We start from the raw sequence: 17629 nt of genomic DNA on the forward strand, positions 1-17629 counted from the left end.
TATTTAACTTCGTCCCATTTGACTCTCCATATACATACAGTACATTGACGCCATTTTTCAAATATGTTATTCAAAAAAATTCCAGAAGAGGTCAGAATTTCTCAAGAATTAAAAACATCCAAATGAACAGTGTTTGCAGTCTAAGTAGAATCCATGCATATAACACAATAAAAAAGGTAAAAAATGAGTTGACCAAATATCACAGTTTATTGTTTATGCATTCAAACCTTTAAAAATTGGATAAAGGAATGTTGCTTTCACAATAAAAGTAATTATTTATATACATATATATTCGGTAGCTGCATGCACAGAGAGTATAACACAAGGTTTTCTGACTTTTGCACCTCTACCATGGGTGCCTTCCCTTCCTCCTCCTCCTCCTCATCCTGGACTGGGTCTAAGTTCGCCCACGCCTTGTGGGCAGTGGATCATATAAAAAGGCCACGATTACTTGTACCAACAGACTGAAGGGCAAGCAGGAGTAAACCAACAGGCGACATGAGATCATTAATGTGGGGATTGGTCTGTCTCATTGGCCTCCTGGCCCAGGGAATCCAGGGGTCACAATTAAGGTCACGCCACCAACAGACCCTCCCAGGCAGTCCTCTTCTTCCCAAGGTTTCGCCACAGGTGTCTCCAAGAGTCAATGGCAGCTTTGAAGACCTCAGATCTACTGAACAAGTCTCTGATGAAGTACGAAGCGCTGAAGTTTTGAGTAAGCCGCAGCAGGACGAGCGGGCTGAAACCAGCAACTACTTAACACAGGACAGACGGAATCTACTTTCAGCAAGTAGGGTTATTTATGTCTTTAATATTTGCCTATTGCATGCTGAACCAACCATGATTATTTGTCTAGCATTTTGCTACCTTGAACTATCAGTTCAAATAGTATGTTGGGTAAATTGGTGAATAACTCTTTATGATAATAATGAGTTTTACTGCCTTTAGAGAGGATCATATTCCATCTGTAAGACGGTAGACGAAAAAATACTTTTCGTGGCTTCAACATTTTTCTCACTATTATATTTCATTTTTGTGATGCAAAGAGTTGTGTTTTGATCACAAAAATGGCTAAGACTTGTTCTTTTGCATGCTGTTTTTCTTAATTGCTAAAGTTTCCTCTAATACACACCCTCATCTGTCTTTTGCCAAAAGCTGCTGGCACTAATTCCAGGTTTTATCGCAATCAGCACTCCCTTCAGCAGCTTTCACAGCTTCACAAAGCAGCAAAGCACTCTCAGCAATATGCTCAACATTCCAACTCTCCTGCTTTCATCCGAACTGGAACAGGTACTTCACTTGAATGATAATGAGCTTTCTTGCGCACACACAACATTCTCTCAGGCATGCCATAAAACACAATATCCTGGAGCAGTGTTTTTTTTATACATGTAAAAAAAAACTACCAGTAGAGAAGGAAACATGGAAAATACTCTCATTCTCAGTCTGGTGTGATGGCAATGTTATGAATGACATAAAACCTCATTCAAAATTCCTTACAAAACACAATATGGAATTCTAGCAAAATAAGAGACACAGCAATGTAGATCAACATAATTGCTTGGATCTATTTTCCTGGACACTTGGCAATATGACAAATATTGCATATGTTGCAATATTATTATTTAAATCGTGACTACTATAGAATGGAAAATGAGGAGCTGATGACGCCGTGCCTCTGAGCAGAGTCAACTAGGATTGGCTCCAGCTCACCTGTGACCCTGAACAGAATAAGTGGTAGAAAAAAACACAGAAATTAAGAAAACAGTTGCGTCTATGGTGTTTAGGGGGGCACACCGTCATGTGCCACCAACAGTGACAATGTGGTCACAAGAGGCAGTCATGAAAAAAATAATAATTATAATAACGATAACATGAGAAATATTATTATTTTTCATTGAACTTTAGCAGGTCCATGATTTTGATATTTCCCCCCCTAACCCAATCCTTCATAAACTGGGTTGGATTGTGCGTGGCTGATTTTGTTTGATGCCATGTCGCCAATATATTATTTGCAGAAACATTTTATAATACACCATGACTGTGTGATAGCTTTAATAAAAGTGTGATATTATTGTTCTTGCCAATCGTACAATAAAACGTGGAGAAATGTCACACTGCAAGGCGCACACGACTCTGGCTCACAGTAAAAGGGGGTGTTCATGAGACTTGCTGCTGCAGTCTTTTTACAGAGAGGAAAAAGCAACTAAGGCAAAATAAGAGGGATATTAACAAAAATAAATTAGGTTTTCTTAAAGAAGGATAGTGTTGTGTATTAATCATTACCCACCACCTCCGCCGCTCCCTAGTTCTCGCCAAAGTGTCACCAAAAAACTTCAATTACCACTCCACTTCAACTTAAAGAGAGCATAAAGCTGTTTCGGGTCATTAATAATAAATAGGTCAGTGTTTTTCGTACCTACCATTGTTCTATGTAGACTCATTTCATTTGATCAAGCCTTTTCGAACATTGCACACTACAAAATAATAAAACGTTTGTATGAGTTGTGCTGATATTGTATCGGATCAATATTTGTATAAGTCACTGCTTTTAATTTTTTTGGAAATGAATCACTATTGCTAGGTTGCATATGACGTCACGTCCGTTTTTCTCCTCCGCGGCTTAATTCACATGATGGTCAACCAGCGTAGCAATAAAACAAGTGAGAGTGAGGGTAGATTCTGAAAATGCCGTATTGCTGTTCTGTTCTTGGGTGTTCCAGTCGTTCAAATAGAGAGATAGGAAAGAGCTTTCATAGAGTCCCGAAAGAAGTGGTTCATAAGAGTAATAAAGTCCGGGGAAAAAACAAAAGTCAGTCGAAAGAAATGGCTCTTAAAAATATATCACTTTCATCATCTTGTCAAACACAATCGGACCACGATTGTGTCTGCAGTGATCACTTTGTAAAATGTTTGTTTGAGCATTTTATTTGTTTGAGAAACTTTCCGTGATGCAATCAAGTTTAGCTATGCCTAAATATAACTTTGAAGACCTGGTTGTGAAAATAAACTAACGTCATGTTAAGTCCCAGTAATACATTTTGTAATTGTTGGTACAATCCACAGTATTTTCATTGTCAATTTTCATAATAGAAACTAAAAACGTAATTGTTGTTGTTGTTGTGCAAGACTAGTGCTTTATTCGACACGGATGACGGATGGTAATATTTGTTAGCATCAAAAAATATCCTTAATGATATTAATAAACTAGATGAATACATCTCTCGTAGGCTCCACAGCTTATACTGAATCTTGATATCGCTAGCAAACATTGCTGAACAACAGAGACATCCATAGCTAAATAATGAGACAAAATATAAACTTCACACCATAAAAACAACTGCATACATGAACTGTAGCAGAACATCAACTGCAAACAAACGTATCTTTTTTTCTCATTAGTGTCACGATTGAAGCAGCATGGCACGCGTTACTTTACGATGCACAAATAAGTTCAATTTTGTCTTTCACAGATTAAGGATTAATTTGTAGACCCCCCTGATGAAAAGACAGGATGTGCGGCCAATCTTTTCTTCTTTAAATCCTTGTGAGTGTCAAAGGAAGTGAGGTCGAGGTGAGCAGTAGCGTCTTGGTAATGATTAATGGTTTTCTCAAGAGTGTATAAATCCACACCATCCCATTTAAAATCGTTTTTCATGATCGCTGATATATGGTAAATGGGTTATACTTGTAGCGCTTTTCTACCTTCAAGGTGCTCAAAGCGCTTTGACACTATTTCCACATTCACCCATTCACACACACATTCACACACTGAATGCGGGAGCTGCCATGCAAGCCGCTAACCACGACCCATCAGGAGCAAGGGTGAAGTGTCTTGCTCAAGGACACAACTAGATTGGTAGAAGGTGGGGATTGAACCAGGAACCCTCAGGTTGCTGGCACAGCCACTCTCCCAACTGCGCCATGCCGTCCCCATATATATTTGCCTCGAAACCTTTCAAAATACGCTTAAATCTGCACTGATACAGGTAAGTCAACAGTCGCCTAATGGGACTTTAGACCATTTCCTGAAACCCAAAAGTGCCTTGATGATATGTATGTATTTATTGGTACAACGCACTGTGTGAGATACATTCTTCATACATGCTGCTGACGACCAGGGATAGGTCCTGAAACTCGTATTCTTAATGGCACCGGTGACAGAAAGGACGGCACAGCCTTGTCTCGCTCCAAAACACAGTAACCGTGACAAGCCCTGAAGACCAACATTAAACTTCCAGCCTTCACAATAAGGGCGCTGCACTCTGAGATAAGAGCGTCAATAAAATAGCTTATATAAGCATGTTTTCTTGAACATTTTCTGTGTATGTTATTTTGGTTTCAAATGACAATATGCTGTGTTTTGTATTAATATTGTTGAATTTATTACTTAACCTATTGTATTTACATTATTAAGATATTTAACTTACAATTCAGTTCAACTTGCATATCACAAAATATTAAAAACATTTTTAAACGGGATTTCCATGTTTCACATTTTCATTGTACAGGTCCCGGGCACCGGTTAAGCACCGGCACCAATTCAGAAGTACAAAATTGGTACCAGTATCGGCAACATTTAAAAAAAATACTCACATTACAATTTTCTTTTCACTCCTGTCACAAACTCCTCTATCATTTCGCCTCTGTTCGCTCTGTACACGTGTCCCTGTGTACTTACCATTACTACTGGGTAGACCAGGGAGCCCGTTGATTAGATTGCTGCCACCTAGCTGCAGGTGTGTGTATCGTTATAACAGGAATACGAGAGTGTATACATAAATGATGAAAATCTCCCCTGCTGCTCACGACCCACTATTTGACAAACACTGGTATAGGCCAATATTCAAGGCTCAAATTTCGGTATTGTATCGAAAGTGAAAAAGTTGTGTCAGGACACCTCTTGTATTAACATTGATGAGAAGAGCACAGGGATTTAAAGTTTGGATCTTATGTAAACGATAAGTCTGTTTTTGTCTCATCCTTTTTACCCCTTTTAGTCACCGGATCAAACTGCAGGAATCGTCCAATCGACCTGGTTTTTGTCATTGACAGCTCCCGCAGTGTGCGGCCCGCTGAGTTTGAAAAGGCCAAGGAGTTCCTTATAGACATGGTGGACACCCTGGAGATCGGCTCAGATAGCACCCGTGTGGGCCTCGTCAATTATGCCAGCACAGTGAAAATCGAGTTTCACCTGAAGACCTATTTTGACAAGTATGCCCTAAAGCAAGCCCTGGCCCGCGTGCAGCCTCTCGCTTCAGGCACCATGACAGGCGTCGCCATTAAGGCCGCTATGGACAAAGCGTTTGTCGCAGAGGCCGGAGCACGACCCAGCTCCATGAACATCGCCAAGGTAGCCATCATAGTGACTGATGGGAGACCCCAGGACCAAGTGGAAGAGGTATCTGCAGCAGCTCGAGCATCCGGCATTGAGATCTACGCAGTGGGAGTAGACAGAGCAGACTTGATGTCCCTCCGCCTCATGGCCAGCCAGCCTTTGGAAGATCATGTCTTCTATGTGGAGACATATGGGGTCATTGAGAAGCTCACTGCCAAATTTAGGGAAACTTTATGTGGTAAGGTTGATGCTTTTAGACACAATATTGGGGGGTGAAATGATGCATTGTTAAGTATATTGCGCTTGATCTAATGGGCAGCACAATATGAAAAATCCTCTGCATTGTAGAGTCAAATCTATTATTTTATCGATAATATTAACAAGGACAAGGTAACTCAAAATATACGCCATGTTCGGATACTTTGATGCACTAAACTGTGCAGGTATTAAACCTTGCATGTTGCGTGTTCATAATCAGCCTTAACGGCTAATCCTGCAAGTCCAAATCTTTGTTTATCTAAGGTTTTACTTCAATACAAATCTTTTATAAAATACCAGAGGTAATTTAAAGTAAATCCAGCTTTAAATGCATCATGATTACCATTTACCACAAAGTCCTTTTAGAAACAAACGACAATGGCGATACGTTTAGATCCAAGTGCTCAGAGGAGCATTTCAAGTTTTATTACAGATATAAATAATACAAATCAGCAGAATTTTATTTGGAGGCTCTCCAACCTTATTACAATTTTTTTTCACATTTCAATGTGAAATATTTTTTTTATATTTTTTGGAAGCCTGTGTATCAATTGACGAAAACAACTGAAGTGCATGTCTTTTGTATTTACAGTCATAACTAACAGTGATTAAGTAATACATCCCTCATTTGTACAGCTTATTAACTTACTAATAAAATGATAACCTAAGTGAATCAACTAGAGTTAAGCCAATGAGACTTTTTATTTTTAGGCTTGGATGGGTGTGCTCAAGGACACAACTGCCAGCAAGTTTGTGTTAACAATGGTAACTCCTACAACTGTCAGTGCTGGGCTGGCTATGTCTTGAACCCCGACAAGAGGACATGCTCACGTAAGAACTTTCACCTTTGAACATGTTTTCACACACACACACAATGTTTATGTTTTATATTTCATTTGATCTAAAAGCTACACATACACATACATATATGGTCTATTCATTTTGTTGACATTTGTTAACTGCTTGAAAAACTGGTCTCCATCATGAATGTTCTGTATTTTCATTGGCATCATGGTTGTTTCCAAAGAGACTGTTAGACTTTGTTGTTCTTTTATCACACGCTATTCCTCCTCAGGTCGAGATGCATGTGCCCAGGGACATGAGTGCCAACATATGTGTGTTAACAGTGGTGACTCTTATGTATGCAAATGTGGAGTAGGATATGTCCTGAATGCAGATAAGAAAACATGCTCACGTAAGTACACAGATCTACTTTCCAATATATGCCTGAATATAGTGTGCATGTTTGTGTATGCTTGTTCAGTGTTTACAACAATACGACCCCTATGAATAGGTTAATACCGTAATTACAATATAAATGCTTTGTAAAACCTTAATAAATATGCAATAACTAAGTTTTTAATAGTTTTATAGGGCATTTTACAGTATTTGTGTACAGCACTAAATGAGCAAAAATACTTCAACGTTTTCAACAGCTGCCCTTTCCCTTCTTATGCAATGAAATATTTAATGCTACTGCGCAGGCTTGATTCCGGAAACCTACCGAAATCAAATAAAAAAAACCTGTTGGCGTGATTATAAGAGGTTTTTATAAAGATGAAGCAGAGTTACCCAAGTGGGGTGGAGAAGAGAAGAAAGCTTTTTTATTATTACCCAAGGTGTCAACCTTTTTCAGTGCAGGATACAAGTGGAGAGTAACACTTCTCACCTCAAATATGCGGGAATTAAAGCGCTCTAAATTGTAAACTATTACAACTGAGGGTCTGCTGGGTATGATGGAACTTGAGAGACACTTTTTCTCGTTCAAACACGGCCACGGTCAAGAGCTCTTTTTTTCCCACCCGTCACACACTTCCGACATTCGCAATGGTTGTGTCACTCGCCACATCCACGGTCCAACTGAGCTAACTAAAATAAGGCTCTCTAAAAAATTGCTTACACTTTAATTAGGGATGTCCGATAATGTCTTTTTGCCGATATCCGATATTCCGATATTGTCCAACTCTTTAATTACCGATACCGATATCAACCGATACAGATATCAACCGATATATGCAGTCTTGGAATTAACACATTATTATGCCTAATTTGGACAACCAGGTATGGTGAAGATAAGGTACTTATTAGAAAAAATAATAAAATAAGATAAATAAATTAAAAACATTTTCTTGAATAAAAAAGAAAGTAAAACAATATAAAAACAGTTACATAGAAACTAGTAATTAATGAAAATGAGTAAAATTAACTGTTAAAGGTTAGTACTATTAGTGGACCAGCAGCACGCACAATCATGTGTGCTTACGGACTGTATCCCTTGCAGACTGTATTGATATATATTGATATATAATGTAGGAACCAGAATATTAATAACAGAAAGAAACAACCCTTTTGTGTGAATGAGGGAGGTTTTTTGGGGTTGATGCACTAATTGTAAGTGTATCTTGTGTTTTTTATGTTGATTTAATAAAAAAATAAAAAAAATTAAAAAAAAATTAAAAAAAACGATACCGATAATAACAAAACCGATACCGATCATTTCGGATATTACATTTTAACGCATTCATCTCTAACTTTAATAAATATTGATTAAAGTTCCAGTCACATTAAACGGGTTAGGTTTAGCGATACTCTTTGCGCAACTCATCAAGCTTTAATGTGCAGCTCCCATGGTAGTTTCTAACAACATGCTAAATTACCAAGTAGTTTTTGTTATGTGGAGGGCCCCAAACGACTAGATACACCCCTTGAAGTTGCCAAGTTTCTAGCAGGAATATTAGCACAGTTGCTGCATGCTAAGTGTTAGCGATACTGTAAATTTTGGTATCAATTTAATACCAAGTATATACAGGGAAAGCACTGTCCACAGCGATACTTTTTGAAATTTTCCAAGATTATTATTGTGATTTTTTAATTTTTTTTTATTTGTCACGGTGGCCGACAGAGACAAACATGCAGCAATGTCCTAAAGCTTTGAACACAAACATTATCCTAAAACCACATGCAACGGGAACATTTTGCAGATAAAAAATACTGTAATGCCATAAAGGCTGCAGGATCAAAAACAAATGTAAAAGAAAAATTCCCAAAACACACACACAAGTTCACATAGCCAAGTTAACAAAACGGAAGTTAGTCAAGCTACCAAAGGTACCAGATCTGAAGGATATCCCTCAACAACACGAGATATTTTATAGTATTATTGAGCAATCAAGTTTTTAAACAAAGGTATACGTAAAAATACACCTTTCCATTCCGCCAACTTTCTTCTGGGCGACCCTCTCATGTCTGACGGATATTCTTCAGGTATGTTATTGGCAGTATTCACTCACCTTGACTGTTTGTGCCTTGCTCGGGTGTCAGGTGTAATTGGGAACTTCTTACCTGGGGTCCTTCGGTCACAGGCTGCAATCTTACCCATTCATCCACAGCTACCTCATTCTTGAAGATTCCTTTCTAAAAGACAAGAAGGCCATGGAGAGACATTGTGACTTTATCAAGTGAATATGGTGTCCTATTCCTGGGGTTTCCTAAAATTGTTCACATGACGGTTTACACTATTGTCTCATCACAGGTGCAGATGCATGTGCCAGTGGACATGAGTGCCAACACATTTGTATTGACAACGGAGACTCTTACATCTGCAAATGTCATCCAGGGTTTACATTGAACCCAGATAAGAAAACATGTTCACGTAAGATCCTGACAAAGTGTTGATTTGTACCTAGTGTCCGGGTAGAACTCTCAGAGTGGTGCATGTTTATGTTTGCAGGGTTAATAGCCGATGCATGTGCCAGGGGAAACGATTGCCAGCATATCTGTGTCAACAATGGAAACTCCTATTACTGCAGATGTCAAGTGGGATACGTACTAAATGTGGATCAGAAAACATGCTCACGTACGTACGGCTTCCTTTTTCAAAGTGAACATTTCCACTCATAATGCTTTCACACTTCACATTTCACACTTCACAGGATTCCTTGATTCAGTCATTTACAAGTAGGAGTGTTTTTTTTTTCTAGGTGCGGATGCGTGTGCTCTTGGACACAACTGTCAGCATACTTGCGTCAACAGCGGTGATTCGTACATTTGCAAGTGTCGAACTGGATATAATTTGAATGCAGATCAGAGAACATGCTCACGTACGTACTGCTTCCTTTTTCAAAATAAACCTGTCCACTCACAAAGTGCGGAAGCTTTCACACTTCACATTTCACACTTCACAGGATTCCCCGACTTGAGTTATTTAAAATTTGGGATTTTTTTTTCCAGGTGCAGATGCATGTGCTCTTGGACACAACTGTCAGCATATTTGCGTCAACAGCGGTGATTCGTACATTTGCAAGTGTCGAACGGGATATATTTTGAATGCGGATCGGAGAACATGCTCACGTACGTACTGCTTCCTTTTTCAACATAAACCTGTCCACTCACGAAGTGTGGAAGCTTTCACACTTCACATTTCACACTTACAGGATTCCCCGACTGAGTTATTTAGAATTTGGGAATTTTTTTTCCAGGTGTGGACGCATGTGCTCTTGGACACAACTGTCAGCATACCTGCGTCAACAGCGGTGATTCGTACATTTGCAAGTGTCGAACGGGATATATTTTGAATGCAGATCAAAGAACATGCTCACGTACGTATTGCTTCCTTTTTCTAAATAAACATGTCCACTCACAAAGTGTGGAAGTTTTCACACTTCACACTTCACAGGATTCCTCGACTGAGTTATTTAGAAGTTGGGATGTCTTTTTACAGGTGAGGATGCATGCGCTCTTGGACACAACTGCCAGCATACTTGCGTCAACAGCGGTGATTCGTACATTTGCAAGTGTCGAAGTGGATATATTTTGAATGCAGATCAAAGAACATGCTCACGTAAGCCAAGTCACTTGTTGAACAGTTAAGCAAACTGGGGAGAACAGGGGTTATTTGTCACACATTCTTTTTTTAGTGTGAATTTCTCATCAACCAATCCAATGGGGATGATTGTCACAATGTTACTTAAATGGGAAACATTTTTATATCCATCCATTTTGTACCGCTTGTCCCTATTGGGGTAGCTGCATTTGGGCGGGAGGCGGGGTACACCCTGGACAAGTCGCAACCTCATCGCAGGGCCAACACAGATAGACAGACAACATTATACATATTTTTTAAATGCACTAAGACAGAAGAAGTTGAATTGCATTGACAAGTTGACAAATATATAATTTAATGCATCTTAACACAAAATGAGTAAGGAACAGGAAACACATATTGTTGTGTGACATGTAAGAAAATAAGAGTGTACGTGACGACCAATCTCGAATGAAATTTTCCTGCTCTCATCAAGGTTAAGGTTTGGTAAATTTCCACAATTGACCTGTGTGACTACTAACCTTGTTCTTCCCTACCGTAATCACTTTTTCCATTGGAAAAATTATAAATACAAACAAATGTTTTTCAGGGTCATACTTGCACAAGCAAAGTATTCCGTAACATTTTCAACATTAATAACTACACAAAAATAGGATAACTGCTGTTAAATTATGATGTGAACTTAAAGTGATAAAACTTGTTAAGTGACAAATGCATCAGTAGAGGAGAATATTGCCTGAAAAGAACGCAACCTTCGGGAAGACTTAATGCATTAATAACTGCCATAGAACAGTAAGACACTAATATATATATATATTATGCATATACAAACTCACCAATATAGTACACTCACCAGTGTTTCCCATATATTCATTTATGTGTAGCGAACTACCACAAATAAATTTGGCCTTACCTGTTCACCTGGCTTGCAACAGAATAATACGACGGCTATGCCACTGGCTATTTAGCGAGTAATCTCTTTTTTTTTTTTTTTTGTCAAAAAAGTGAGTAGCAACAAATCTAGCGAAAACAATTTTGGGCCCGAATTGCTCTTCTCAACGAGCAGCAGGTGCTCCTGTGGGCTTATCCCTCATTTGAAAAACGCTAACAAGTAGCGACATGAGCAAGTTCCTTCGTAATTGTGTACATGTTTGTTTGCTATTATTATTTAATATTATATTATATTATGTTATTTAATTATTTATAATTATGCAAACTTAATGATTGAATCATTAAATACTTGACTTGCAACCCCCCCACCACACTGCAACAAGTAGATTGCAGTCCTGTGGGAAACACTGCTCACCCTCAACACTGCTCACATGCCACATGATGATTAACATGCAAAGAGTACTGATCGTTTGTCACTTTACATAAAGATTAGCTCATTTTCCTGCTGTTCTATAATTGTTAAGTGTGATGGCTTGACCATCTCGTACTGAGCAGCCAGTACAGAGATTTGTGCTACCTTTCTATGTTGCAGTTCTATTATGGCTGTCATTATTATTATTTTTCCAAAGCCAAAGAAAAAGCAAAACACCTGGGTAGAGGTAAACCATTTCAATTCTCACAGAATACGCAAAATGTTGCACAATAACCCCTGGATTTTTGTGCGATGTAAGTAACAGGAAATATTGGTCAGCTTACAATTTAAATTATTTTATTGCTCTTGACGTTACAGTACATATTCCACAATATGTTTATTATTGTGGTTGTAGTTAAAACATATTAGTAGAACTGTTTGTAATAGTTAATATTTCCAATATTTATTTCACAACTTTAGTTTGCTGAGAGACCAATTAATAGAAAACAGTTTAGTATGATGCAGATTAGTTTGTCAGTGTTCTCTGAAAGGTTGAACTGTACATTTCAAGTCAGAGAAACTTTATGAAATACACATTTTTACATACAAATATCAAAAATTTGGGATTTTCAAAGAGGTTAGTGTTAGGAGGTTGTTGTTTGATTTGTGGGCATATGGCTCGGTTATTTCATTATGTTCTTCTTTGTGCATTCTGCAGTTACGGACATGTGAGCGGTTTCCTTGTGGCCATGACTGCTGTGTCCAACGACTGGCTTAAATAAACCTCATGGTCATTTATGGAACCATTTATCACTTATCCATAAATGAATGGACTCCGTTCCTTTTGGTTGGATGCTTTGTTAAATTTAGGAATGAGTCAATCCTTCTTTTTATCGTTGCAATGACCATATTTCTTACACATCTGGTGCACTGAGCATATTGATCATATTAAGCAATCATTTTGTAGACAAGTTGATTAACATGTATTTCCAAGCATATATCTAATCTAATGTAAAAAAATGATTGTCTCACCTAAATTAATCATTAATATGATTTTTAACACATGCATAAATTGAAGATCATACTCTCACTCCATATGTTTTACACAGGCTTTAAATGAACATTGCTGTCATGCTCTACTGCAGGGGTCCCCAAACTTTTTGTCTCGAGGGCCACATATATAAATATATATTGTTGACTTGTCCCACTCTTATCCCCACAATTTCCCCCTCCTTCTTCTTTTTTTTCTTCTTCTTAATATCCCCTCCTGCTCCGGTCCAGCTGTGCCTGACATTGAATATACCCAAACATTTAATGAAGTCAAATACAAATTTGTAAGGTATATTTTTACAGAAGATATGGGAATCTACATCAACAATATGATTTGCTTGACCAGCTGGACAGGACAGATTTTTAAAAAACAAAACATTGGAATGTCCCGTCCACCGGATTGTGGATGTTGGCAGGCTGGTTGTAGTTTGGGGACCACTCTACTGCATTGAGAGTACGATATAACATATTTTTTCCCTCATTCTTTCAGAGGAAATGAGAAGTGAAATAACTCAAGATGCCTGCAAGTGTGAAGCTCAGATTTTGTTCCAGAAAAACGTGCAGTCAACTATTCAAGCCTTGAGCAGAAGACATATCCTTTTGTTTCATAATGAGACCACAATTCAATTCACTTAAAACGAGAATCAACACTTTATAGCCTGATTATATACTGTACACGGTTATTTAATTTTCTGAATCCATGGGTTGTAAGTGGAAGAAAAATCCCAGCTATTTACTGTATTTCTTTAACTGTTTGCCCACTTGATGATCTTTCAGATCGAGTCAACCAGATTGAGGACCAGCAGCAGTACTAAGAGCAGTGCTGATGTCACCAGCCCATCACAGAATATGTATAGTTTAGATTTGTGACTTTACCGTGGAATAAAAAAAAAAATCCTTTGTGTGGGACTCTAATAGCACTTTAGTTAAAAAAAATTGTACTCTGACATGTTTACATTCCTCTTTTATAGACATATTCTTAGATCATTTGTTGTACACAATATTACGGTCTTTTTTCTGCAACAGTTTTAATAGTTGAAAAGAGTGGTTAGTCTGTATCTAAAGGTTGATTAGATGGTAGAGTGAAAATATGAATGAAATTTGTTACATCATCTCTGTTCTTGTATCTAACTAAATAATGTGTCTGAATTATAACAATATATGCTCAGCATATGTACAATATTTTGTGTTGTGTCACTCAGCTATGGTACACACAAAGACAAAGAATGGTTTGGTTGTCAGTAATTTTGTAATGATTCTTTGTAAACGGATGTCATATATAAGCTTATATTTTGGTGCTTTTGTTAGAAAATGTGTGTATTTGTCCAAGCCGCATATTTTCTGTTGAACATTTTGTTGGTGCTTTCTGAATAAATAGTCTGAAACTATGAATCAATGTGTTTCTTGCAGTGTGTATCTCTGGTGTGTCAGTTTAGCATCATAAACCCAATTTAACACTTCAGTCAGGCTAATAATACAAAAATAGTTGATACAATGAAGAACACTGTTCATCCAGATTACATGCAGTATGTTTTTAGAATGTGAAATTCATGTTTAGATTAGTCTAGTTAAGTGCTGAAACAGCATCAATAAACCTATTGGAAATTCCACATTTTGGTTAAATAAAATGTGACTCTATTATTTGGTATGTTAATGAAATCCAAGTGATTAAAACGTGGACATCCAAAATGCATTATGGAGGCTATTTAAAGAGCCCCCTTAATTCTGACAACATTGTGAAGTGAATTATATTTATATAGCACTTTTCTCTAGTGACTCAAAGCGCTTTATATAGTGAAACCCATTATCTAAGTTACATTTAAACCAGCGTGTGTGTGCCACTGGAAGCAGGTGGGTGAAGTGTCTTGCCCAGGGACACAACAGCTGTGACGAGGATAGCAGAAGCGGGAATCGAACCTAGAACCCTCAAGTTGGTGGCACGGCCTCTCAACCAACCGAGCTACACCGCCCCATTGGCACTTAATTCATAGTTCTGGACCTAAAAATTATGTCTACTGGTCAAATTCCACTCAAAATACACATAATATTGATATTAGGTTAGGTTTCCACACATTTTGGAACGCTCATTTTCCATCCATCCATTTCCTACCGCTTATCCCTCTCGGGGTTGCATCAGCTTGCTAACAGCAATTACAGAGGACTGGAGGCAATTTGATGTTGCATATTATGTGTTTTAGGAGCTTCTTCTACCCGAATCGCGATATGGTCGCACAGAATTTCAAGGAACTGGCAAACATGTCTGCTAGATGCATTTCTGAAGGTTGTAGCAATACAACTAAAAAAAGGGCCAGCCTGCATCCAGTACATTTCAATATAATGGAAATATGAGGAAAATATGGACCTCTCAAGTAAAATTGATTAACGCAAAATGGGACGGACCTAGCAAGAGCGATCATTTTAATGATTCTGACTATAGAAGAAGGGTTTTGGTCAGAGTTTGGATGAAAAAAATTTCAAAGACTTAAGCCAAATGCAAACCTGAAAATTAGGAGCACTCTGAGGGAAGAAAGACTGAGTCCGAACATGTAGAAAAACGAAGAAAGAAGATTAGACCCGGTGTTCTGTCAAATTTCACTGCTTCCTCGAAAAATGATACCACTAGCATAAAACAGTCACTAAAACCAAAATGTAAGCTACCATTGTTTGTGTCAATGTAAACTTCTTTATGCTATATTTGTCTAAGTGTCCGTTAATACACAATGTGAACGTTCTCACACTGTAATTGTCTACAGGTCAGAAAATACAATGAAAGAAACATATTTTAAAATGACTACTTACTTGTACATGAGGCATTTGAGGCAGCTGTTTCAATTAGCATTTTGTTTGAGGCAAATATATTTATGTTTTTAATTGTGATTGTGCGCATGCGTGCGCACACGCAGCAGCAGTAATCGAAGGAAAACTGGCACTCAAAAAACTAGAAAAAAATAAGTTATTCTATTTTGTGTCCTCTTTTACTGATGTTTTCCTCAAGATCCTTGAGGAAATTCCCAAAGAGCAATGTGAGCATGACCGGGGCCCCATCAGAATTACCCTCTCCCTCTTCGTTTCAGGTACGGTTGAAGTCCACGATAAAGGGTTAATTATGGCGTTTTTCAGCTTCTTTGTCGGGAGAAACTGACCGAATGCAAAACCTTTGACTTAGAACTTGAATAAGAGCCACATTTGTCCAAACTATAGTGTACAATTCAATAACACATTATATTTCCAGATGTATTTTTTGCATACCATATCAGTTTTTAAGTAATCATGGACGAGGGTGACAAAAACATGTAAGTAAGTGACCAAAATAATAATTTTACTAGCCTTTATCCACAATGTCTATGCGGGGAAATGGGTTCCAGTTCGGTAGATCAGTGATTCTCAAACTGTGGTACGGGCTCCATCGAGTGGTACACCAAATAATCACTTGATTAAAGTACGGTAGTACATTTTAATATATTAAAACACAATGTTACGGTTCAAACTGTGTGTAATGCTACAGTGGCCAAAAATATTAAATATACCTGTTAAATAAAACCTCTGCCTTGTTTTTAACCAATACTAAGGCCTACTACGCTACTGTATTTTAATGTTGGTTATTATGGTGGCACTTGGTGAAAAAAGTTTGAGAACCACTACGGTAGATGATGGCATATCGAGCCTGGTGATGGAAAAAGGGCGTTCCAAGTACAATTAGTTATCTACCAATTACTCAAAAATGAATTGATATTTAGGGAAATGACTGCTAGATTCATTTTCAGAAGCAATAAAACATATAATCAAACAGTGGAGGCACAAATTGGGAAAACCATCAACGGATTATTCATATATGGCATAAAGGTACCCAGAGTACCTTGCGCGTGTCTGCCATTGTAGTCTGCACTGCAGTCAATAAGCTCCTTCTTTTTCACTATCCTCTTGTTGTGGGGCAGATTGGCTCTACACGTGGACATGCATCTTCCGCTGTTGCCATTTCTAAAACAAAGTAGTGTATAGTTCTAACCCAGTGGTTCTTAACCTGGGTTCGATCGAACCCTAGGGGTTCAGTGAGTCGGCCTCAGGGGTTCGGCGGAGCCTCCACCGCGGAGGTCAAGACACACCCTTCTCATCGTGTAAATAAAAACTTCTCCTTATCGGCGTATTATGGATACCACCAAACAATGTTCCCTCTAATTTTCCATCTGATTTGCAAGTGTGTAATTTGTTGTGAGTTCATGCACTGTGTTAGTTTTGTTCTTTGAACAAGGTGATGTTCATGCATAGTACATTTTGTGCACCAGTAAAAAAAACATATAACTTTGTCTTGAATTTGAAAAAAATATATATATATTTTTCACTAAAGAAGGGTTCGGTTAATGCGCAAATGAAACTGGTGGGGTTCGGTACCTCCAACAAGGTTAAGAACCACTGTTCTAACCTAAATCTGTCAGTATAGTGCATTTGGAAGCGCTAAAAACTAAAACAAGGTTGGCGTGTAGAGAACGCAGTCGAAGTGGAGGCACGTAAATATAAGACCGCATCGATCCCGAAGAGACGGTCAGAAAAATATAATCTCTGCAGAATTTTGACCAAAAAACTACCATCTCATGTTATATAGACCAGTGGTCCCCAACCTTTTTTGCACCATGAATTAATGGTTTAATGTAGGCATTATGTTCAGCTACCGGCTTTCCACTTGTGCGTGCCAGATAAACACAGCAGAAATAAGTGCATGAAAAATACAACTCACTATAACGTGGAATTAGTGGGAGCCCTGTGTCAAGACTTGGACTTTGGCGTGGTTTGTCTTCCCATGGTGCAAAGGAAAGTTGGCGCGGGCAAGGCGTGAATGTAAGTACATATTTTTATTTTAACA

At 38.1% G+C, this 17629-nt stretch overlaps 1 protein-coding gene across 3 annotated transcripts; it reads left to right on the forward strand.

Moving 5' to 3' along the window:
- The first annotated feature begins 474 nt into the window (after window positions 1-474).
- On the forward strand, window positions 475-14151 carry LOC133611579 (uncharacterized). 3 transcript variants are annotated; one of them, XM_061968488.1, is made up of 13 exons: window positions 475-790; window positions 1156-1290; window positions 5001-5576; window positions 6308-6427; window positions 6672-6791; window positions 9129-9248; window positions 9327-9452; window positions 9577-9696; window positions 9827-9946; window positions 10075-10194; window positions 10317-10436; window positions 13262-13361; window positions 13532-14151. In XM_061968488.1, the coding sequence occupies exons 1-13, from the start codon at window positions 499-501 to the stop codon at window positions 13584-13586; spliced, it is 2124 nt and encodes a 707-aa protein (XP_061824472.1). In that variant the 5' UTR covers window positions 475-498; the 3' UTR covers window positions 13587-14151. The 3 variants fall into 3 exon arrangements, with proteins under 3 accessions (XP_061824472.1, XP_061824473.1, XP_061824474.1); XM_061968489.1 differs by lacking the exon at window positions 1156-1290; XM_061968490.2 differs by lacking the exons at window positions 13262-13361; window positions 13532-14151 and adding an exon at window positions 12440-13242.
- The last annotated feature ends 3478 nt before the right edge of the window (window positions 14152-17629 follow it).

Source organism: Nerophis lumbriciformis, linkage group LG08, assembly GCF_033978685.3.
Source record: "Nerophis lumbriciformis linkage group LG08, RoL_Nlum_v2.1, whole genome shotgun sequence".
NCBI lineage: Eukaryota > Metazoa > Chordata > Actinopteri > Syngnathiformes > Syngnathidae > Nerophis > Nerophis lumbriciformis.